Source organism: Pteropus medius, unplaced genomic scaffold, assembly GCF_902729225.1.
Source record: "Pteropus medius unplaced genomic scaffold, Ma_sr-lr_union100, whole genome shotgun sequence".
NCBI lineage: Eukaryota > Metazoa > Chordata > Mammalia > Chiroptera > Pteropodidae > Pteropus > Pteropus medius.
In genome coordinates, this window is record NW_024349225.1 from 15,482,352 (window position 1) to 15,507,171 (window position 24,820).

At 59.6% G+C, this 24,820-nt stretch overlaps 1 protein-coding gene across 1 annotated transcript in view; it reads right to left on the minus strand.

Moving 5' to 3' along the window:
- Positions 1–1,186: 1,186 nt before the first annotated feature.
- Positions 1,187–24,820, minus strand: part of UCK2 (uridine-cytidine kinase 2) — a 44,440-nt gene continuing 20,806 nt past the window's right edge. Inside the window, exons 2-7 of the mRNA XM_039881563.1 lie at positions 12,826–12,985; positions 11,994–12,090; positions 11,185–11,327; positions 6,900–6,997; positions 4,902–4,950; positions 1,187–4,210 (exon numbers count right to left, since the gene is read on the minus strand). Coding sequence (XP_039737497.1) covers positions 4,071–4,210; positions 4,902–4,950; positions 6,900–6,997; positions 11,185–11,327; positions 11,994–12,090; positions 12,826–12,985 — 687 coding nt within the window. The 3' untranslated portion in view covers positions 1,187–4,070. The remainder of the gene's footprint in view (positions 4,211–4,901; positions 4,951–6,899; positions 6,998–11,184; positions 11,328–11,993; positions 12,091–12,825; positions 12,986–24,820) is intronic.

Here is a 24,820-nt window from a genome sequence, read left to right on the forward strand (position 1 = left end):
TCTGTGCGGGCACAGCCCAAGATCTAGCTCGTGGGGTAACGTCCTGGGGTTTACAAGATGATCTGCTCGAACCGCTTTAAAATCGAAATCTAAACAGCGCCAGCACCGGAGGGTGAGAGCGACGCATCTCCGGCCCACGCCCCAGGCCTCCTCTACAAAACCTTTAGGCGGGTCCTAACGGGTCCCTTTCTAAACGAGCCGACGGTTTGATTAAAGCGGCACCAGCCAAATGGGTCTGCTAGTTGCGGCGAAGGCTGGCTCAGAGGATGCAGTGACAGGGGGTGGGAAGAAAAAGCAGCTTCGCTCAGGGCCCCCTGGCCTGCACCTTGCCCCAAGCAAAGCCTCCAGCTCCAGAGGACGGAGGTGGCCTGTGGAGGGCAGATGTGGTCCACGGGACAGGGAGACATGAGGGCTATGCAGAGAGGAGCCTGGATCACACACAGCGAAGCCGGCCCGCACGACCACTTCCTGTGACCCACGCAAGCCAGATGACAGTCGTGCTGGACACCATCTCTTCTAGTGGCACCTCGGCCACCTCCTAAGGTGGGCCCTGCCACCTGAAAGTTCCTTTCAATCTGCTCGGTTCCTTGATGGGTTAGCATGTGTCAAGGGAACAGGTGGCTGGAAGGAGCAGAGCGGTCCTAGACGTTAGTGAGGGTTATTTGGTGCCTGGGCGGCGGTGGGTGAGGGGTAGCTGAGAAAGGTGGGTGCTACTCAGAGCACGGAAGCCAATTATTTTAAAATCCTCGGTGGTGGGCGACCTAGGTCTTGTAAACTCAGGGAGCTAGGTGAAAGTCTGCATGGCATGACGTATCGGTATCTGTCAAATAGATACATTGTTTCAATTAGTTACATGTGTGGTGTGTCTATTCCACTTGAACTCTATAACGTAGACTCTCCTCCCTCCACCCACAATGGCTGATTGCCGAAGTTGAGGTGGGGGTGGTGACTAGCCCAGCGAAGGCGGCGAGGGAGGACACTGTCTAAACTGGGTGACACCAGCAGGAGCTCAAAGCCAGTCATCCAGGGAAGAGAAGCCTCCAGAAAACACGGCCCGGCTTTCGTGTCCGTGTGTCACCAGGGTTCCAGCGCAGGCCTGCCAGCCCCACCCCCAGCGGCTCCGCGGCCCCGTCACCACCAGCCTCCGCCGTGGCTCCCGCCCGACACAGGGAAGGCACGCGGTGGCTGTTTTTGGTTCAGTCTTTATTTACAGCAAAGTACAGAGGACGTGGTCATTTTTGCAACTACGAACAATAAAGGCAGGGTGGCGGAAAGGGGAGGGGGAGGAGCAAGCATCCGAAAGGGGAAAAGGCCGAAGTCCGCACTGAGCTGCCCACCCGCTCCGGAGGCAGCATGGCTCCGCTCTCACGCCCGCCCCCTGCCCAGCGGGACAGAAGGCCCAGAGACGAGGCCACAGGAGGCGCCGGGCTCCAGACGCAGCCCCACAGCCCTGCCCACCCCCATCTCACTGGTCTGACAGCAAGAGCGACCCTTCCACTGCACCCTAAGGACTCGGGTGCTGGCGGCAGCGGCAGGGCCCATTCTGTGTCCCCAGGACCTGTCCCCACCTGCCCGACTCAGCACAGGTGGCGACACAGCCCACCTGGGCCCCCACTCGCCTCCCCGCCAGCTCTGATGCATGCACAAGCCTTCAGCCTGACCCGGCGACCTGATGAGCCTGACACCAAGGCAAGGTCCCAGCCGAGCCCGGGACAGGCAGGAAGCCCGTGTCCCATGGCCGGGGGGCAGCCAGGCCCAGAGCAGGGTGCTGCAGGGGCAGCGGCTTCTGAAGGGTGAACGGAGGCCTTTCCCTGCCACCTGCCCGCAGCCTGTCCTTCAGAGACCCACCGTCCAGCCACATCCTCCAACTGAAGGACAGACGCCTGAGGTCACGCCCGCGCCCTCCTCAGACAGACTGCCGTCTCCCTCCTGGGGGCTCGGGCTGCCCGGGGAACAGACGCCCCGTCAGCCGGAGCTCCGCAGGTGTGGAGCAGAGCGGACGGCCTTCCCGCGGCACCTGGCGAAGGACCTCACGTGGGGAGAAGTGAGCATCCTGCGACACACGAGCAACGTCACCCACTGCTCATCTGCGCCTCCCCCCCGGATGGCAGAGAACCCAGGTGACGCAGGTCGTGGCGTCTCCTCCAGGGGCTCGTAGGGCACCAGGCCACAGGTTTGCACCCGGCAAGGCCCGGCTCTGACACTCAGCTAATGCTGGACCTGCCACAGAGAGCCAGGTGTCCCCACCCCTTCCCTGCCCCGGACACATGTGTCATAGACCGGGCATCCTGATCACTGCCTGGTGAGTGTGGCCCAGTGCCCCCAGCCAGGCCACCAACAGGTGGCGATGGCTGTGCCAGGAGGCGGAGCAGCCTGGTGCTGCTCCCCAGCTAGGACTGGGCCACTCAGGGACACTGAGGCTTGGTCCCAACACCACAGGCAGAGGCGGAGGCAGCTGGGCCAGCCACGGCTCAGAAGTGAGAAGAACCCGTCCCCCAGGGCAGTGGGACAGAGCCAAGGCACTAAGCGGTTTGGCACCTGGGAGCTTCAAGTAATGTTGAGCGCACTGCCCACTGGCCGGTGGCACGGGCCCCTCTGGCCGGTGACACGAGCCCCTCAGGATGGAGGGCCTGGACCCAGGCTCGCCACCCCCATCGCAGAACTGCGTGAGGTGCTACTGAACGGTATTGGGTATCGACTCTCCAACTCACGATCCAGGACCCGGCCCCGGCTCCCCAACGTCGCGGCCGGCAAAGCTCTGCTGGGGTCAGGCCTGACTTTGAAACGGCAAAGAGTTAAAGTCAAACAGTCCAGAAAAGGCGAATCGAGGCGGACCAGGCCGCGTCCGAGGGCACGGCGGTGACCAGAGCCATGCGTCTGACGGGCGGAGACGGGGACCGGGTGAGGCGGGGCGAGCGGACCAGGCCGAGGCGGCCAGCAGAGCTGGAAAAAGCTCAAGGCAACTCGGAGCCGAGGCCTCGGGGCTCTGGTCAGACCCCTCCGTTTCGCTTGGCTCCCCCAAGAGGGAGCCCTGGGGACACCTGGGACTCATCGCCCAGGTGCTTTCAACTAAGATGCCGCCCTAGTACGCAAACGCCCCCTCCTCGTCCTGCTGCTCCGGCTCGGCCACTGCCGCTGCGTGTGGCTGTTCATGAGTGAACCCGTGACGCGGCCAGTGACAACCCCGCTGCCCGGTGCGGGCCATCCCACCTCGCTGCAAATCCCCGCGTCTCGGGGATCAAAAGCTGCCGCTGCCCACGCGGGCAGAGCTCTCCTGCCTCTGCGTGCTCCGCAGCCTGGGACGCCCGGCCTGGGCCTTCCCGGGGGGCGGGGACCAGCGTCTCCTCAGACACGACCTCCACGTCCCTGCCAGGGGAGGGGCAGCCCTGGCCTCTGGAGAGCCTGAGAGGCAGTGAGTAAGGAAGGGGCCGTTGACTGACTCCCACCCCGGAGGCCAGGGTGGGCGCGGGGGCGAGGCCGGGGCCTCTTCCCCAGGTCTGATTCTCACTGGGGCGCTGCCTGATTTCAACTCAAAACAAAGGCAAGAGCGTCTCTCACTGACACGCCAATACGCTCCAGCTCCAAGGGGCACTCACAGGCCCCGGAGCCCTGTCCTCACCTCCGCCCCACAGACGCCCCTGCCTGCACCCCGCCCCGGACACAATGGCCGCTCCCCTCGGTGACGCGCCAGCTCCGGGCCCCAGACGGCACGGCCCTCCTCCAAGATACTTACAGCAAACAGCTTTACAGTGTTTGTACATCTACACAAAAATAGATCCTTTTATATATATATATATATGTATATATATACATATATATACGTATGTATTTATAACTGGTTACATGTTGGCTTCGTAATTAGGCGTCCCCAGTAGTTGGCACGGTTTGTCGTGTAAGCTCAGGGTCAAGTTCTGTTTCATTTCGCTGCTCCAGAGTACAAAAAAAAAAAAAAAAAAATCAAAGGCATTTCATCTCCATGGTGTCTTCTTAAATAAGCAGTGTCACAGGAAACCACGTGTGCAGGTGGACAGCTCCCTGCCGCCTCTGTCCCCTGCAGAGAGCGGCCGCGGTCAGTGCGGCCGGCTGCCGGACTCCGAGGCCCGCCGCTTGCGTGCCGGCGTGTAGCCGTTGAGATAGCCGTTGGTCTGCCGCTTGGACAGCCCCCCGTTCAGAATGTCCTGGATGTGCTGCACGATGAGGTTGATGGCCACTGCGGAGAGAGACCAGCGCGGGTCAGGGCCGGAGGGCTGGGCAGGCACGCGGGGCCGCGTGCCGCTCCAGGCGGCTGGCCGGCTGTCACCCGACCTCCTAGGCCTCCCGTGGGGCTAATGTGACCCCCTCCTAGGCGAGTCCGAGAGGGAGACAGGCAGCGCCTGGGACCAGGGAGCCCTTGGCGGACGGGCGTCCGAGCAGGCGATCAGAGCCACGGCTGGGAGCACTCAGCCACGGTCCTGTGGACGGGAGCACGGGCCTTCGCGCTGCTGCCATCGAGCTGCGACCTGCCGCTGGCGCACACGCCCACCCCCCAGCACGATGGCAGAGCAACCCCGCGGCGGGCCCGCCCGCCAGAGGTCATCAGTGACAGAGCTGCCTCTCTCAGCATGAGAGACAAACTGAGCACCTCGAGCAAACGGCCACCGCAACACGGGGAGATGTCAAGTGCTTTACGTGGTGACGCCTGAAGGACGCAAAGAGGAGCCTCCGATTGGGGTAGTGTCCAGACTGAAGCCAGTCATGGGGACAAGGCCCCAAGTGTCCCCACCTACGCGGGACATGCACGCCTTCACAGGCCTGTTCCCAGGGCTGGCGGGTAGGCGGGCATCCTCCATGTCACGATGGCGCCCCGGAGCCTTACTGGATCACCCTGCCCTGCCCCACGGGTGGCCCCCGGGAGGACTCACCGAGATTGTCTGCACCTCTAGGAATGATCACGTCCGCGTACTTCTTTGTCTGCAGAGAGAGAGATGCACAGCACGTTACACGGGCTTTGAGAGAGACGGCCGTGTGCCCCCAGGGGACGTGGAGACGGCTTCTCTCCACCCGGGCGTCCCAGGGCCGGCAGCTCGAGGCTTCGAACATAGTAATTTTTATCCGCTTTATCCAGATTGTAACAAACCAGCTTTTTCTTGACTGCCCATTCTGAACGTTCGGCATGGCTGATGGCCAGCACAGAGAACAGTCTCTGAAACCAAGTGCGGAGTAACCCTGTTCCGCACGAGAGCACGCGGAAGCCGAGACGCGCAGACTCCAGGGCGGCGTTCGCCTTGGCCTTCGCCCCAGCGTGGTCCGTCCAGCGCCAGGGCGAACGCCGCCCCCACTGAAGGCAACCGTCACCGGCTCTGTCATCACAGTTTTTCTTAAAAGGCCAACATTAACAGAATTCTTTTTTTTTTTTTTACTTTGCTGAGACTTTGTGGGCTCAGAACTGTGTCTGGGCACATAACGCCATGAGTGTGGCATCGTCACCCGGTGTGGCTTCCAGATCAGGACGGCTGAAATGCAGCTGCGTCGGGGCCAAACCCGGCCCGGCCTCGGCAGGCAGTCATCAGGTCCGAGCTCCTGGCTCAGCCGGTAGTGATCTGGTTTTCCCTGAGCTCGGCGTGGCTGGACAGTGAGAACAAGGAGGAACACCCCAGAAAATGCTTGTGCGGAGTTCCGAGCTCCATTACAGATAGGTTAAATGGCCGGAAATCAGCAACGAACTCTAATTTATGTCCAATAACAGATGTACTTCGTGTTCTTGTTATTAAGTTAAAAAGAGTGGGGGAGGTCCTTGGACGGACGGACGGACAGACAGAATCCCACGGCTGCTCGGCTGCCTCTGTCACCTTCCCGGAACCCTAACCCTGTGACCCAGCCTCACAGGCTGACTCAGAGTCCGCCTCAGCCTGACAGGAAATAAAAGTCTGACGCAGAACATACCCATGGGCTTACAAAGATAGCTTGGCATCGAATTTCTCCAGCAATGGAGAAAGAATCATCAGAAGCAGAGAAATGCCCACACTCGGCCTCGCTCTGAACCTCTTCCCAGTCTCCCCCAAAATATCACCCAAACCGGGCCAAGTGACTCTTCTCCCCGTCTCAGATCTTAGTTAGTCCTTGGGGAGTCAGAGCATGGCCTGGCCAACCTGGGGAAGACACGTGACATGGGGCAGAAGTCCCCTGAGATGAATACTTCCCCATCCTCTACCCCACCTGCCCCCACACCTCCTGTCCCCTGCAGCCCCCGTCAACGATTTTTATTTTTTGTCTTTCCCCAGGAAGCTGAGGGTATTTCCTGGGCTGACGGCTGGTTCGCTAAAAGCTGAGCGCTCCCCGCCCCCAACCTTCCTTCTGTGAAGGCCACCTCCCTAGAGTCCCCAGCTGCCAGGGAGGACGGCCGGTCTGTGCCAGGGCGGAAGGAAGGAAGCTTATCCAGGCACGGCGGCCCCGTGGACGGGACAGGAAGGCACGCGGGGGCAGACACGCTCACAGCGGGCCGGCTGAGGGCCGAGGGGCATTGGAGGGGAACCCAGCAGCTGAGGCTCCCCAACACGCCCCGACCAACCCAGACCTTCCAAGATCCAGATGGCCGAGTCTGTCCTGAGAGGTGACGCACCTCCAATAAAGGGGCCCCCACACCCCCCGAACCCACCAAGCAGGGAATGCAGAGCCCGCTGGGGTTTCACAGCAGGAACCTACGGGCCACCCAGAAAATGAGTGGCAGGACAGAGCTGAGGAACACCGGGTAGGACACAAGGTGCCAGAGGCTGCCGCGCCCTGGGCCTTCAGGACAGAGGGCCACTCGCAGCAGCGAGCGGGCCTCGAGCTGGGGAGCGCCTCGCCTCGGCTGACGGACCTGTGTGTGTCTGACTGCATTTAATTTCCAAATTCAGCAGCACGCCAAGAACACAACTCACCGGCAAGCAGAATTCCTCAAAGGCGGGCTTCACGAACGTGATGTACTGAGACAGTATCTGCTCGAGGTCCCGCCCTCTCTCGCTGATGTCCCTTAACACTGCAGGAGAAGAAAACGGGGAGCAGGACGATGGTGCGGGGGCCGGCACACGCCCGCCCTCCGCCCGCCCGCCACGCAGCCGTCCAGGCCGGGAGGCCTGACCGCAGGGCGGCGGGGCCTCTGCGACAAACGGGCCCCATTTTTACGTCTTGCTGCAGGCAGATGTGGCTGTGACACCACACTCTCTGCGGCAAAAGGCCGTCTGGCCAAGGCCAAGAGGCATCTCGCTTCAGCAGCATTTGACCCAAATAAATTTGGTGTACGTGATAAAAAAGCAGGCCGGTCCTGGAGAGTTCATAACAGGAAGTCGACTTGGCCCAGAGAGGCGGCGGGCTTCTTGGCCAGGGGCGGGCTGCCAGGAGACCTCCTGTGCCGCCTCGATCCCGTCCCCTGCACCTGCTTGCCCATGTGCTGCCCAGAGCCCCTCTGCTGACGTGCCCACCCTGTCACTCTGGCTCCTGCCCCACTCCGGGCCCTACAGGGGGTGGAAGGTGGGCAGAGGTCCAGCTGTGGTCAGATGTTCCCACTCAGCTCATGCTCTGAGGTTTGCAAACAAAACCACTCAGTGAAGGACAGGGAAACCCAGGAGAAACGGTGGGCTGCAGCTGGGGAGTAGCCGGATGGACCCCAACTCACCTCCTTCTGCCCCCTCGCCCTGGGCACTCTAGTCGGGGACCTTCCAGCACCTTTTTAAATAGAATCCTTGGCCAAAAATGGGAAAAGGTCCCCCGCCCGTCCAGGGGGCTGGAATCCTGATTCGGCCGCTGCACACGAACCTCCCTGGGCCTCAGTTTCCCCAACCGGCAGAACGTTTCGAAGGCGAGTCTCTCGAAACGGCCGTCCCCACAGGCATCACGTCACGTCAGAGCTGTGACACCTCCCGCCCCACCACAGGGCACCACGCCCATTCCCGGGGTCTGCCACGGCCCCTCGGCGCCTCTCGACTGTTTCTCACAGGCTCAGGTGTCGCAGTGGGGAACGCTGGTGAGCGGGTTTCTGGGGCGTGGACTTACGCCCCTGAACGACCGCGTCCACAGCCACGCGTGGGCGGGGAGGGGCAGGGGACAGGGAGGGTGCCCTGGCTGCAAGCCCGGCTGGCGCCAAGCCTGCGACACCAGGTGGCTGGAGCGGCGTCAGGAAGCCCGCATTCCGGAGCTGTATCCCCGGCCGCCCCGACTTCCTGCCAGAGCCTCAGTTTACAAAGAGCTCTTCCCACGTGAGCCCTGGGGGCGATGGCTGGCTGCACCCTAGCACATCAGGACTGACCCTGCGACCCCCGACTGCCCACCCAGGCCAGCGCGGGGCCATCCCCAGCTGGGACACGGCCGTCTCCTCGGGCGTTTCAACACAGGGCCTGCTCCGGCCGCTCCAGGGACACTGGGCCGAGCACGAGCTGCCGAGCCACCACACGGCTCAATGCCACCGGCCCGCAGAGCCCTGACACACGGGCCAGCGAGCTCCACTCGGCCCACACACAGCAGCGTGGCCACGGGTCCTTCACACGGCACAGATAAAGCCCCAACGAAAAGGGAAGCCGGATCAAAAGGCCCCAGGCCGCGTCTGCAAGCCCTGCGGAGCCCGATGCCGGCTGGTCCGGCAAGGTGTGCTTCTCCCACGGTGCCGACGGCGGCAGCCTGCGGGACCCTGCGTCCTCCCCCAGCACGTGCACACGCGTGTACACACGAGCACGCACGCACATCGCTCCTGCACGACCTCAGCCCAGGCCGGCAGCCCCCGGGCCTTGGAGGCCTGACCGCGCTTCCTGTCACGTCACTGGAGGGAGCAGCCGGCTGGGGAGAAAGCAGGGGTACAAGGGTCACCCCGTCTGCGTGGAGCCCAGAACCATGGTTCCTGCTCCGCCACCGAGAGCGATGTGGGTAAAACCGACCCGGACTTGCGTCCTGACCCCACCGACGCTGACCCGTGACCTTCGACATTCGCGCCACCCCTGCGACCCTCACTCGCCTACACTGTGGACTGGCAGGCCCTCCCTCCCGCAGCTGTGGCTTAGGGACCCAGGGACACTGAGCTCTCTAGCACTGTGGCTGGCACACAGGACGTGCCCAACGAGCTTGAGTCTCCATGATTACAGCTCCCTGACGAGACGAGCACTGGGACGCCAGGACCCGGAGACGGGCGAGCAGTCAGACCCAGCGGAGGCGGGCCAAGGGCGGACACCACACGCTGGGCCCCCCTCCCCACGCGGCGCCCACTTCACCCCTCCAAGTCCACCAGTGCGCCCTCCGCTCGGCCTAAGCCGCGACCGTTCAGAAAGACCCGGATGCGCACAACTCGTCAGTGGTTAAACCCATCGGAGTGAGAGGTCGCGGGGGAGATGTGTCCCTCAAGTAAAACTCAGACGGATCAGGACGCTGCGGCCATTAAGACTGTGTGACCTGGGCAGGGGGATCTATGGTGGGGCACTGACCAGGGGCCTGCCAGCAGCCCTGGGTCCCCGTCCCTGACCTCCTCTGCCTCACAGAAAGGAACCACTGCCCCCAGGGCCACATGGCCGCATCACAACGGTCACCCTGGAATGTGAGGGACGCATGCCCAGGAGGTCTGACACACAGATGGGTAAAACTCAAGCCTCCAGGAATGTCCTGCTGCCCAACAGCCGGCCCTGGCTCCCTGCGCCCTCCCTCCCCGCCCCCCGCACGCGAAGCACACGCCGGCATGCTCTTTCCTGCGTGGACAGGTGACGAGCCTGCAGAAACGGCATGTGCAAAAGGCCCCCGAGTCACCAGGAAAGTGACTCGCCAGTGCGTGACACGTGCAGGCAGAGCTGGGAGGACAAAGCAGAGCCCGGGGAGCACCCAGGAGGGCGGGGGCTGCAGAACTGACCTGAAGAAAGCCCCAGAGGGGCCACCATCACCTCGGCCCTCCCCCGCTTCACGGAAGGGTCAGCACAAGCGAGGGAGGGAGGGTCCTGTTCACTCCAGGCCGTGACTGTCGGTGTGAGTGAGGCCAGACCGCCTGGGCGACGCCACCACCTCCAGCACGGCCGCTCCCCGGCACTACAGTGCCACGGGCTGGACTAACGACGGCAGCTGCCCCGGAGTCCCCGGCTCCCAAGGACGTGACCACGCACAGGTTCTGACTGGTCCTGACGAAAACGACGTCCAGCACCTCAGGCAGAGCAGACCCGACCTGGACGTTCGCTGACCAGCATGACTGTGATCGTCGCCACCGACCTGGACGTTTACTGACCAGCAGAACCTCGGTTGTCACCGCCATCCCAGGGGGACCGACCATCAGACGATCAACAGAAAAACTGACTCCAGTGTTTTTCCTTCCATGCCTGATGCTGCTAATGCGGCCACAGAGAGCAGGCAGGACCGGGGTTCGTAGCTTTCGGTGAGAAGCCAGGCCCCCGAGGCAGAGGTGCGAGGCACGGCCAAGTTCAGGCCTCAATTACGAATCAAAAAAGACTCTGTCGCTGCTGCCTGGCCAGGGTCACGACCCTGAACACCAGGTCTGCCTTTTCCCCAGAAAGAAAGCCAAGCCTGGGAGGTCACGAGAGCCACCACCGTCGCAGAGCCAGCTGGGCGTCTGCCGGGACTGGAGCAGAGGCCCCTCCTTCCCCTGCTTCTCATCGCAGACCTGAACCCCGGCCCGCCCGGGAGCAGAAGCAACGCTCCAACTGCTGAGCAGAGTGTGGGCCCAGAACTCGCTTGTCCGTCCTGCTGGTCCCGGCTGCAGGTCCAGCCATGAGGTGCACAGCTGGGCACACCGCCAACCAGCTTCACGAGCCAAGGATACCTAACTCTGAGGTCGGCCTCTGGACTGGAGATCACGACCCCTGACCCCTGACCTGCCGACGATCTGCTGTGATGGGGCTAACTCATCCTTTCCTGGGTGTCCACGCAGAGCCTCAGCCACCTTTCGTTCCTGGCCTCGGTCACCCCACACCCTGCTCTGCCACACCCCCTGCCCAGGGGGAACATAAGGCCTGGCAGCACGGGCAGAAACCAGAACTAAACTGCTGACTTCACCTCTGTGACCTCGTAAGCATTTCGTGACTGTCAACAGGAAGGGACCAACCCCTTCTTGATGCGACCTGTCGTCTGGGCAGCAGGACCTCCTCGGGCTGCACTGAGCCTGCTGGGCTGGGCCGGGTGACCATCAGAAAAGGCACGGGCCTCAGACTCCAGGCGGGCGGGGCGTCACGGGCTCTGTGCACGCACCTCTGCGGGAGAGCCGGGTGTCAGCGTCCGTGTCCACGAAGAGCTTCATGTGGAACAGGTCCCGCACCTCCTGGGAGTAGAAGGCCAGGATGCCCTCGAAGAGCACCACGTCCGCGGGGTAGACCGTCACCGTCTCCTCCTTCCTGCAAAGCACAGGGCGGGCGGCGGCTGAGCAGGCGGGGTGCGAGGGACGGACCATGAGCCCTGGGCGGGGGGTCTGAGCTCTGGCCACGAAGCAGAAACTGGGGCAGACGTCCTTCCCCTTGTCATGGACACCTGCTGCCGGACGCAGAGCAGAGACAGAGCAGGCGCGACACCTCCTCCCATGGTGTTTGCAAGGCCACTGTCAGGCCTGGCGTCCATGAGCCCAACGCTCTGAACTTTCAAAACCGGCTCAGTTTCCTGCCAGCAACCTCACCCCTCCCCCAGTCCTGGGGCAACTAGGAGGAGGGAGGAAGGGAGGGACGGAAGAAAGGTCCAGAAGGACGGAGAAGAGACGGCATCTGGACTGGCAGTGAGATGCATGACCTCGGCTTTGGGGTCCTCCTCAGTAGACGCGGCCTGGGCCCGTGCCCAGAGGCCACCGAGCCTGTCCCCTTCACAGCCAATGACAACGTCCGGCCTGCTCCAGGGAGCGCCAGGACAGACGCTCCAGCCCGTGCTCACCACGGGGCTCACTCTGGCCACTGTCCCTTCCCAGACAGGCCGCAGTGGGCAGGGACAGGGGATGGGGACACGCCTGGAGCGACGAGCAGCGAGCGACCTGCCCGGAGCAAGGCGGCCACGCCCGGCCCGAGCGCCTCACTCACCGGGAATGGGAGACGAAGTCGTACACGGGGATCTGGACCGTTTTCCCTTCGATGATTTCTTTGAGTGTTTTGAAGATGAGTTCATTGTCAAAGGCATCTGGAGAAATCAGAGTGTTAAAGGGTTTCTTAATTTTAAGACGATGTCTGCTGTTGCCGTGCACAGGGCATCGCTACAGATCTGCGTCTTCCGCATGCATGTCACCCCCCAGGGAGGCAGGTCTCCACCTGCCAAAAAAGCCAGGTTTCTGCCCAAAGCAGAAAGCAAATTCCGCGTCTCGGGGTGGACGAAGAGCCGTGCGGTGGACTTCCTTCCCCTCCCTCGACATTCCTTCCCTGGCCTCGGATCTGCTCTCCGCTCTCCAGCTCAGCTCCTGTGCTGGGAGCGGGCACCTGGGGACCGGGCGGGAGTCCTGGGGCTGGGGGACAGTGCCACGCCCACGAGCTCTGGTTCCGACGATTCTGAGTCCACCTCTCCCTCCGCCAGCAAGGGTCAGGGTGCAGGTCAGGGGCCGTCAGGGCGAACACCGCTGGGGCGGCCGCCCGGGCCCACCGGTGAGCAGAACATGAGCCTGCCCTCGCCCGAGTGGCACGGCGAGGGACAGCGGGGACACGGCCGCTTCAGATCACGGCCGGAGAAGCAGCTGGGCACGTTCTCTCCTGCGTCTGGCCCCCACCAGTAACGGGCTCACACAGGTCACCCTTGGGCAGGACGCGGAGCCTGTCGGTGTTCACAGAGCCAGCTCCGCATACTGGTAGCTGTCGGCCCTCCGTGTCTCAGCCAGGGGCGGTCAGCTGGGATGCCCCCAACTCCTCCCCCCGACGCCCGACTCACCCGGGTGGTCGAAGTTGAACTGGCCCTTCAGAGCTCTGGCCTTCTGCTCCGAGGTGAGGACGCGGTAGAAGCTGTCCTGGCTCAGGATGACCACCTGCTTCTGGCGGTGGTCCACCTCGTGCTGCCCCAGCAGCTGCACGATCTTCGCACACACGGAAGACTGCAGGACAGACGGGGCAGCCGGGGTGACGGGGCGGCCAGGGGCACGAGCCGCCGCGCAGCCCCGGGGACGACACCCTGGGAGGCGCCGCCCGAAGGCGCCAGCTCGGACGATGGCTCCGAGGCCCAGGGGAGGACGCACCCGCCCGCGGGGAAGCCGGGGTCCCCTTCCTCCTCCGGTGTGGGCGTGGGGATGGAGCCAGCCCCGTGCACCTCCTTTTCCATCCAGCCTCTCCCGAAGCCGCTACTCGAAGGCGCCGTGAACTTTCCCCGCCTGCTCGTGTCCCAGCACAGACACACGGAAAAGGCGGCGGAACGTGGAAGACGGGGTGCTCATGGGCCGGGCGTCACTCAGCCCCGAGCCTCTCCATCCAGGCAGAACCGACACCACAGCTCAGAGCCCCGCCGTCGGCAGCAAGGCCAAGGCGGCTTCGCCCAGCTTCTGTGGGTCGCTTTGGTGCCAGTCCCCAGCCACGGGCCTGTCGCCCTCACGGCACACCAGATGTGCACCCCCCGTGGAGCCGGAGTTGCTCAGAAACAAGACACCGTTTCATCCTGTTGCAACACTGAAGTCAACATTTATGTGAAATTTCATAGAATTTCACGTAACTACAGGAAGGCAAGTGATCTGTATGTCAAAAAACTAAAAGCACACACGCACACACGCGCACACACACGCGCGCGCGCACACACACACACGCGCACACACACACACACCCTTGTTCGAGGTATCCGAAGCCTGAATCTGGACTATGTTCAGAAGAAACCAGCTGTCAGAAGCTAGTAACTTGGGGGCCTGAAGAATGCCTTGCGATTCAGGGAACACTCGACATCGGGCTTTGCAAGCGGGCCCGCCCCCTGCACGTGCTGAGCAGTGAGTGTGCCGGACCCCGTCCTCAGCGCCACTTCCTGTCCGGGAACCCCCAGAGCTGTCGGCAGCTGGCCAGCAGGCCCTCCAGCTGGCAGTTTCCAACAGGTTCCCATATCACAATGAGAAGTACATTGCTCTAAAGTGACCGTCACATGGGAGGTGGCCCTGACACCTACTCACTGTGCTACTCCAGGGTGGGTGTCCTCCAGGATAGGGCCCTGAAGACCCTCCCATCCAGCCCAGAATCTCGGAATGAGTGACACATTCAGAGCCCTCTGCCCCCGCTCCTCACTGCTGACCAGCCGACCAAGCCCAGCTGGACAGCTCAGAGCGGTGAAACCAGGTCCCCAGGAGGGCTGCTGGCACCTGTGTTCCCAGAGCAACGTGCACCCCACAGAAAGACGGGCAAAGGAGTGCGTCACCCAACACTTTGGAGCCCCACCAAGTGGCCTCCCGTGGGCCACGTGGCTGCAGGACCGGTGGGAGGAAGCCACCAGGCCGGCCTGGGAACAGCCAGCCAGCTCCAGGAGAGGGACACCGACTCGGGACACCCTCCCACCCTTCCAAAAGGGCCATGGACGTCAGCCGACGCCTGCCCTGAACGGCCAGCAGGCAAGCTCATCGTGTGAGCGGGCCAGATGCTCCGTTACTGCTTCAGGCAGGAAGACCCCACCTGCTGCCATGTGACACTACAAACGCTGCTATGGTGTCACCCATGAACACCCCAGGGCCTCCAGACGGACAGTCTCAGCCAAGCTCTGCGATCTGCTCCCTGCAGGTTGTGCAAAGCAGCCGTCCCCAACCTTTCTGGCCCCAGGGACCGGTGCTCGTGTGAGCATCTAATGCCCGGTGCTCTGAGGCAGAGCTGAGGCAGTGATGCTGGCTCTGGGGAGGCTGCAGATACAGGTGAAGCTTCGCTCGGTCCCCCGCTCCTCACCTCCTGCTGTGCCACCTGGTCCCAGGGGGCTGGAGACCCTTGCTGCAAAGCACAGGCTCATCACGCTTCCTTGGAAGTTAATTTTCCTGATAAACATTTCGCTAGCACGGCAAGTCACCCTGGCCCCCTACCCCTGGTTCTTTCTAGCAAATGGTCTCTTAAGTACATGACAAAGCGGGCAGGGATGGATGCTCTGGGGACAGGTGAGTCCCTGCAGGTGTTTGGGAGCAGAAATTAGCAAACTCTTAAAACCTCACCGCAATGAAATGGATGCACGCACAGCGCCCGGCGGGAGCAGGACAGAGGAGGACTCACACACTCCTAGCGCTAAACACGCGGCTGACTCGCGGGATCAGTGGAGGCCACAGTACACGGGTGGACGTGGCAGTGGAGAGAGAACATGCCCGGTGTGCACGCCGTGGCTGTGACCGTGTGAGTGTGAGCGACGTGGCTGAGCACGATGCGGGAAAAGCTGGAAGGTGGCAAACTGGTCAAAAACGAAACCGCCGAGGTCCTTCCACACCACGTCACCAAACGGAAAGGGCGTGTGTGCGTGTGCGTGTGCGTGTGTGTCCCACACTGTTCTCAGAAAGCCAAGTTCTAATCCATCCGCAGCCTGGTGAACAGCTGCCCCCAGACAAAGGCAAGACAGGACAGGGCCACATGTCTGCTCCGGTGGTGACACCAGCTTTGCCACCGGATTCCAGTGACTCAGGACAGAACGCCGATTGATTTCAGCCTCCTCGTGCTGGTTCCGAGCCTCAACATGGACTCCGTGGTCACTTCTTTGTCCTCCTCCAGGACAAACAAAAAGCACCACACACACACACACACACACACACATGCAGCCTGCATCAGGCCGACCGCTGGCTTTGGTGAAGTCGCTGCTTTGGAGCCGTCTCCAAACGGCAGAAGCAGAGAGGGGGCCTGGATGGCCCATTCTTACTGCCTCGTGTGCCCACGTGAGGCTTGGGTCCCTTTCCCCCCTGCTGAGACGGTGAGACCCGGGAAGCTGAGCCGCTTGTCCCCGGAGAGACGAGGGCGCCTTCGGCCGAGGCTCAGCGAAAGCCTCCCGCTCGCTGCGTGCGGTCCGGCTTCCCGAGCAAAGACAGGTGCCTATGACCGAAAGTACGGCCCAGGACCCGGCGTCCCTCTGGGGGACAGACACGAAGGGACGCTGGCTTCCCCGTTTTAAAAAAATGAATAGAGGAGAACAGCACGTGCCTGCTGGACTCTCTGCCCGATCAGCGCAGACCGCAGGCCGCGCGTGGGCGAACACACAACACGCACTCGACAGCACAGGGTGTGTGTGGCCTCGCCCTTCCTTTCCGGCAAGCCCCACCCGAACGGCTCTCAAAAGGTGTTCGGATGCGATTCGTTCCTGCCCTGTCCGCACCCCTACACTGCGGTGTGCGCCTCGCTCGCCACCAACCCCTAAGCGCCCAAACTCCTCTGGGATCGAAAAACAGAGGAACCCCCGAAGGGACGCACGCCCTGTTACTCTGTAAAAGACGGTGTGTTCACCACACTGAAAGTCACCACACCTCGCGGGGCCACCGTACGGAGGTGGAGAACAGGTGTGGCAGTGACTGTCCCCCGAATGTGTGACGGTCGTGCTCTACTCATTTGTGAAGCTGGAGTGACTTTGAGGAGACACAGGCCGGACTTTTAGACCCGCACGAGTGGGTCCAGCTGGTGTGACGAAGGTGCGGAGGGAGGACAGCCTTCTGCAGAGACAGAGACCGCGGAACGAACTTGGCCCCGACCGCACACCTGACATAAAAAGTAACTCAAAACGGATCACGGGCGCATGTAAAGCGTAAAGCTATACAACTTATTAAGAAAAAACAAAGGAGAGAGTCTTCGGGACCGAGTGCTTGGCAGACAGCTCTTAGGCTCGGCACCAAAAGCGTGACCCATGAAAGGGAAAGTCAGAAAAGTGAATTTCATCAGGAGTAAAACTTGCTCAGCGAAACACTCTCTCTTACGAGGACGAGAAGACAAGAAGCTACAGCTGGGGAGCAAATACTCGCAAAGCACGTATCACACAAACGACTAGCACCTGGACGAGGTAAAGAACTCTCGAAACTCAACAACGAAAAGAAAACAAACGATTCTATTAGGACACAGGCGAAAGACAGGAAGAGACGCTCCACATCATTAACCGTTAGGGAAATGCAAATTAAATCCAAGATGACATTTCGCTACGTTCCTATTGGAATAGCTAAAATAAAAAAATAAATAAATAAAAGTGACAACCCCAATGCTGGTGATGATGGGGAGAAAAAGGATCCCTCGCTCACTGCGGGAAGAAAAGCGGACGGCTCATCCGGTAGGAAAACAATCTGGCACTTTCACAACTAAGCATGCAGCTCCCTACCATGGGATCCCACGGTTGTGCTGCTGGGAGTTTACCCCAGAAATGAACGCAAGTTCACACAGACACACGGCACACGGGCTCATGGAAGCTGTATTCGTGACAGCCCCAACCTGGGAGACTGCAGGTGTTGCTCGGGGGGCGAACGGTCAAACAGCCTGTACTGCACCCACACCACGCGATACTACTGGTCCACGAGGAGGGATGAAGCCTCGAGGAGGATTATGCTAAGGGAAAGGATGGCAGTCCCCGAAGGTTACATGCGACGCACATCCATCTCCTCGCACCCTCGACATGACCAACGCGTGGGAACGAAGAACTGGCGAGGGGCTGACCGTCCGGGACGGCAAGGGCTGCCGCGGTGACACAGACGCTCAGCAGCCTCGCTGTGCTCTGTAAGACACCATCACGAGGGGCCCGAGTCGACGGCACGTGGATCTCTCTGCGTTATTTCTGACACCTGTATGTGAATCTACGATCATCTCCGAAAGACACGTTTACCTTAAAAAAAATTTAGTGACCATCTGCAAGTTGTCTTTTTCTAAATGTGGGACATTCAGCTTCAAAACTCCTTTTCCTCAAAAACCAGTTAACTAATAACGAATCGGTATGGGATGAATGTCTTTCGCATGTGAGACAGATGTGAATTTGGGAGGCCAAACAAGAGACCCCGTCGTGGACTGAATTGTGACCGCCCACCCCCCACAAAGATGACCACGTCCTAACCCCCAGAACCTCAGAACGTGGCCGTATTTGGAATAAAGGTCTCTGCAGATGTGACTAAGGTGAAGGATCTCGAGATGAAATCATATCCCGGGTAAGGGACGGCCCTACACGCCACGACAAGTGTCCTTGCAAGAAACTGGAACGGAGGAAATGCAGACACGGGCGGGTGCCAGGGCGAGACGGAGGTCTCCAAGCCAAGGAACCCCAGCAGCTGGGAGAGGAGCCTGGCACGGATTCTCCGTCAGGGCCCCCAGAAGGGTCTGCGACTTCTGGCCTCCAAACGGTAAGAGGACGTGTTTCCGCTGTTTTAAATGTCATAGGAATGTATCGTTTCACCTTATCACCTTTCTCCTGGTGTTTGCCGTTTGCCCTGAGAGTAAACTATTGTTCACTGGAACACGGGAGTGTCTGCTTTATCAAATATCCTGGTTAATAATTATCACACATGCTGCACACACTTTACCGATTTTTAAAGACTTCAGCTCTACTTGAAAACACTACGCTGTGCTTGATCTACGTTTCCTTGGTGACTAAGATGCTCCAGATCTGGCGACGTGCTCTGGGGTCTTCAAAACGAGTAGCAATGACGAGGCTGCGGACGCACAAAAGTGCCCTTCGTGGCAGCTTCTGTGTTTTGATAGCGATGCCCAATAAACTTCTCAGCAAGCCAGAGTCAAAAAAAAAAAAAAAAAGCATCAGCGGATGAAATTACCCAATTGCCACAAAGTTCTAAAGGGCGAAATATGGGTCCTTCACAATCAGGCTGGCCACGTAGGACCTGGCTTCACTCCCGACTCCACCACGCTCATACCGGTTATCTCTCAGGCCACCTGAGCTCTCAGACTGTCACTGTCCTCGTCAGCTCTGAAGAACGACGGCCATGTCGCACATGGGCTAATGTGCAGTAAGGCAGGGGGTCGTTAACACAAGACACAGGTTCATTAAAGATGACTCTCTTCCCTAAGACCGCTCACAGTTCCACTTGTGCAAATGTTTCCCAGAAACTGTATCGGGAAGCTTTTTACTTTGTAACTCGGTTGAAGACTTTGGCGTGGTTCACGCCCATCCTCCCTGGCTTAGGAGTTCGGTACTCTGTCCTGCCTCCATCGGTCTTGGGGGTCTAAAACCCGAGCTGAACTTCGGGGTTTCCCTTTTTGTAGTTCTCACCCTGGTCTTTCTACTTACTTGACTTATTCCTACTGCCCTTTTCGAGGCCGCTGGCCTTTCCGGAGGCAACACCTCCAACGCGGCACATAGCAGCAGAGGGTGCGAAATCCGTCTCCCTCCCACCCTCCGTCCCAGGCACCCGAGTCCTTGGCTGCCTTTCAGAGGTGCACGTCCTTTCAGAGGTGGTCTCCGCAAAGAACCCCCGAGTGTGCGCAAACTCCCCAAACACCGCTCCAACACAATGAAGTCTGGACCTTCGCCCGCTCGTGTGGTTGGGATGACCCCGCGGTTCCCCAAGGCCACCTCCTCTCCCTCGCGCGCCTTGTCTGAAGGAACCGCGGCTGCTCCTTCACTGATGGGCGTTTAAATTGCGCCCAATTTTTTCTAAAATACACGTGACGCGTGGGTCTGTGTATATACGTGTAGGATGAGTTTCTACTACTGCATCTGCGAGGGCCCGGAATCTGCATTTTGGGGAATTCCCGTATGCCAGCCCAGACAGGCCACCACCGACGCTTCCCACACGCCGCCCCTCTTACTCCGAGCGACTTCTCACTTGGTGCCGTCTACGTTAAATGAGGAGAAACATCTTTTACACACCCAGAAGCTTTCTGCTGTTCTTTTTCTGCAACCGGTCTACTGATATCCTGGCCTCACTTTTCTGCCGAGGCATTGTTTTTTTTCTAATTGATTTATAAAAGCTCTTTCTATATCAAGAAAATGGTCGTTTCTCATTTGTATCACAAACGTTCTTTACACTTAACTGTCTTTTTACTTTAAGGTGATGTTTCCTGCAGAAAATGTCTGTGTCGCTAAATTGATGACTCTTGTGAGTTTTTAAATCAGTTGATACTTAGAAGACCGTCACGTGTAGCAATTGATAATAAATCTCCCGTGTTTTCTCCCGAGGGTCCTTTTCTTTGCCTTCCACTCCCAAGATCCCCACCAGGTCAAAGGTGAGCCACAAGAGGGCACCGATCCAGCAGCGGGCTGCACCCTGAACCCTGCCGGGGGCCAGACACCGGGGAGCACAGAGGCACCAACGGAACGGAAATGAGATCGTGAGGAGCTTCCTGTGCACACACACAAGGTCACAGAAGGACCTGCAGCTGGTCCCTCTGGAATTCATCGGAAGGAGATGCTGGCCCGGTCTGCAGCCTCCCAGCCCACAGCCGCAGGCACGCTGCGGATCAGGGCCCGTGGCACCCCGCTAGGAGCCAAAATCTGTAGCAACCTGGGAGCATGTCGTAGGCCACGGACGGCCACTGGTAAAGTAGTTGTTCTTTAAAACACCCCCCGTGGGGTATTCTGTGAGGGGTATGAAATTCTTCTTCTTCCTACCACCACCATAAATAGCTAAAATGGGCACGAACACACACATCCCACCAGAAAAGACCACAAACTGAAGGCCAAAGGGGAATTTCGGTCCTAACGAGCCTTCTATAAACAATATGTATGTGACCTAAGACGGAATGAAGACGCGCATTCGACACCCGTGTTTCTTATCCTACCTTCCTGACCCCCCACTCCCACCCCTGCAAATTTCTAGGAAACAGCACACACAGAACGTTCCCCTGGGCCGGCTTCCCGTAGGGGCCGCCTGTCCATACACATGCGCACACGCACGCACGCACGCACATGCGCACACACGCATACACATGCACATGTGCGTGCACACGCACACATATGCACACGTGCACACATGCGCAGTCGCACATGCACACACTCGCACACACATGCACACGCATGCACACACGCACACACATGCGCCTGCGCACACACGCAAGGCTGGATCCTTACTTCACGCAACGTGCAGAAATTAACTGAAGCGGATCACGGGTCTCCATGTAAGAACGGAAACTACAAAGCCAAGGAGAAAACCTGCGAGGAAAGCGTCTAACTCTGGGTTTGGCACGGCGCCGAAAGCACAGGGAGCGATGAAAAGGAAGAAGGACTTTGTCAAAATTAAAAACATTTGTGCATCGAAGGACACGATCAACGCACGTGAAAAAAACGACCTAAAGGATGGGAGAAAATACTGGCAAATCACATATCTGATGAGAGATCGATAGCCAGAATACACACAAACTCCTACAACGCAACCCAAAGGAACCGGATTTAAACACGAGCAAAGGCCTTGAACAGACATTTCTCCCAAGAATATGCATAAATGGCCAATGAGCACATGAAAAGATGCTCGACACGCATCATTAGGAAATGAAGGTCAAAACCATCCATTAGGTACAGACAGTACCAAGGGTCAGTGAGGACGGTAGAAACTGAACCCCGTGCAGCCGCTGTGGAAGACGGTACAGCGATTCCTCAAAATATCACATGGGTACTCGGCGTCCGACCCGGCAGTCCCACTTCTTATGTATCCAAAAGAACGGAAGGCGGGGACCTGGACAGGTACCTGTCCGCCCACGCTCGGAGCAGCATTATTTACAACAGCCAGGAGGGAGAAGAAACCCAAGCGTCTGCTGACAGGTGAGCGGATAAACCAGTGCGGTCCGTCCCACACCGGGGTCTCTTCACTCCTAGAAAGGAAAGACATTCTGACACCTGCTGCAACATGGATGGACCTTGACGTGGTTCCTCAAGGCACTAAGCCAAGTGAAATAAGCCGGTCACAAAGGACGGATACCGTATGATTCCACTTACATGAGGTCCCCAGGGCAGTCAATTCACAGTAGACAGGAAGCAGACGGTGGCGGCCAGGGGCGGGGGGAGGGGAAATGACTGAGTGTTTAATGGGGGCAGAGTTTAAGCTGGAGATGAGACAGGCTCTGGAGAGGGTCGGTGGTGACGGCTGCACAAAGTGAGGGTGCTTCCTGCCACGTAACCGCCATCCACTTTCAAAACAGGTAGATTTTATGTTATGTGTATTTTACCAAAATAAAAAAAGCAGGTGTTTACATGACTGCTCGCCTCTCTGCCACTGAACCACACGCGTGGAGGGCGAGGGTCTCATCTCATCCATCCTGTACACCTCTCCCAGCGCCAAGCCCGCCGCAAGAGCAGAGTTAGCTGACGTCACATTTCTCAGGCAGAGACGTCCGGTCCGGCCTCAGAGTGTCAAAAAGGAGCACCTGAAACCGTGACCCATGACGGGCAGCGGAGGGGGAGACCCTGCCGTACGACCCTCTTCTCAGTTATGGACACCAATTCCCTCACTAACAGACAAGAAAAAACCAGCAGCTGGCATCGCTAGTTACCAACTTCGGCCTTCCGACCCGGTGCACACTCAGGGCACGGCATGCCACCTAGTCCCCCGGAACGGGCTTCCTCCTCCAGGAAGACTTCAGAGACTGCTCCCTGAAATCAATAATCAGAGACTTGCTCCCTGCCCCAATAATCTCCCTATGCCCATACCGGCCAATCCCTCGGCTTTCGGCCACACACCAAGTAACTGTTAAAAAGCCTGGGTCAGGGACGAGGCTCAGGTCCTTGTGCTGGGTGGGCGGGCGCATCGGGCATGGCCTCACACTGTCACAGAACCGAGAGTCCGGGTGATGGTTCTCCACCGCTGACCGGAGTCCGGTCTGATCAGGGAGCGTGCTGTGGCTGCTGCGGCCCCGTTTCCTGGCTCACCGCCCCCGCCCGGGGCCCGAGCTTCCTCACGGGGTCCCTGGCCTTGACGGAGCTGTGTGCACACGACTTCCCGTGGCGGACGCCATGAGGCGCTTCCCACTGAAGCACAAGAAGTGGCCGGTGGCTCTCCTCCGTGTGAGAGACGGGTAAAAACAACACGACACGGTCTGCTTTTCTACACGAGAAACGCGAGGAACTGAGGGAGGGCACCGCGGGTCCTCCCCGCCCCTCCCCAAAACAGCAAGAGCAAAAACGCCAGGAACAACGGTTTGCCCACTTTTGCTACGAGGGCTCCGACTGCTGCCCTCGCTGTGCTGCTGGAGGGGGAGGGCATTGCCACAGCTCGCTGCATCTGGGACCCGGCTGTCCCGGGAACCTGCTCACGGCGGTGCCAACAGCCAGCACCAAGGCTCTGCCCACCTGCTTGGCGACGCTCATCCCTTTAACCAATAATTCAACTTGTACGGATTTGTTCTAAGGAAATAATTAACAAGGAACAGAAAAACACATGAAGATGTCCATCACTGCAAAAACGTCAATGACAACCTACACCATCAAGAAGGAGGGGCTGGGACTTGTTAAATAAATCCTGGATCGCTGCCCACAGAATGCAGCACGGCCACCAAGTCGCGTTTGCAAAGAACATCTGGTGATGTGGGAAGACGCTCAGGGTTCATTAAATTAAAAAAAAAAAACTGAGACACAAAACTATTTTCTCAATTCCGTCCAAAAACAAAGGCAGTTCCACGGTCGTACGTGCATCGAAGCTCAGAAGAAACATCAGCCTGAATGGTGCTTACATCTGGGCGACGAAAGGAAAACTCGTATTTTTCTTCTTTATATTGTGCGAATTTTTTGATACACTACATGAGGAGGCTTGAGCGGAAAGAGAGCCAGCCTAAAACCCCATACACAAGCTGCTGACACCTATAAAGGTGACAAAAATAACCAGCCTATTTACCTTCCTTCAGAACAACAGCGAGGAGGAAAAGCCGTGTGCCCGGGGGAGGCCACGGCCATCGTCCCTGGGGCGGGGTGTGCTCGGCTGGAGATGCAGAAAACCCCGTGGCTTTCTGTTCTCTCATGTGGCACCGTGAGCCTGACCACCACACAAGCCAAAAGACGCAGAGAAGCAGGTGGCAGATCCAGGAGCTGGCGGGTGGGGTCCCTTACCTGGCTGTTGGGAAGATAAGGCAGAAAGTACTAAAAAATAAATGACGTGACATTTTTATAATGCATGCAAATCCATCACGGAACTGACACACGGCACGTGTGCTTTCTGTGGACATTTCGGAGAACTCTGTCCTTGGCACAGACCAAACCGGCTGCAAACCAGAATTCGGAAGCACCTGATGGTCCCTGGGACCCCACTACCAACAGCCGGCACACTCCAGCACACTGTCCGAGGTCGCTCCAGCTCAGGCCCACAAACATCAAGCCCCGATCTGTCTGCGAGCGCGCTCTGTTCGCGTCCGGGGCCAATGATGACCCCCTCGTAACCCACGGAAGGCGCCGGCTTGAGCTGAGCTTTTCCCTCTTTGCGAGCAGCCCCCAAGTCACTGACACACTGTCCCCCAATAGTTCATGACTGCGGAAGTGGGAGCCCCTTTTCCCACGCGAACGGGTTCCCGGCATAGCCCCTGGCGTCAAGCTGACCCCCACGCGCCGCCAGCGAAATGCGCACGACCTGCCTCCGACACAGAGAAAACGACGCTGCGACAATGACAAAACTCGGCAGAAGGCGACAGCGGCACGGGGAGCGAGTGCTGGTCCTCGCGGCCACGGACGCCGTTTCCGGAGCCCGTTCCCCTCACACCGCTCGGAAAGCGGCCGATGCCGCTTGTTCTCCGACGCGCCTCCTGCCCGCCGCCCGCGGGACTTCGCTCCAAACCCGTCCGCGTCCCCAGAGGCCTCGGGCCCCCTGCGAAGCCGACCTCCGGCACACGTGGGGGGCCAGGGACAGGAGAGGGCCGCTCCCTGGACGGCCACCCCAAACGCGGCACGCTTCTCTTCACGGGCCCGCAGGCTGGCACGTCATCGGTGCCCCGCGTTCCAGACCCGGTGAGGTGAGTGAGCGCCAGACCGAGAAAACTGTGCCCGGGTGCCGAGCGCCCGTCGCGGTCCCTGACTTGAGCCGAGCTCCGTGTCGCCCCACGGGGAGAGCCTC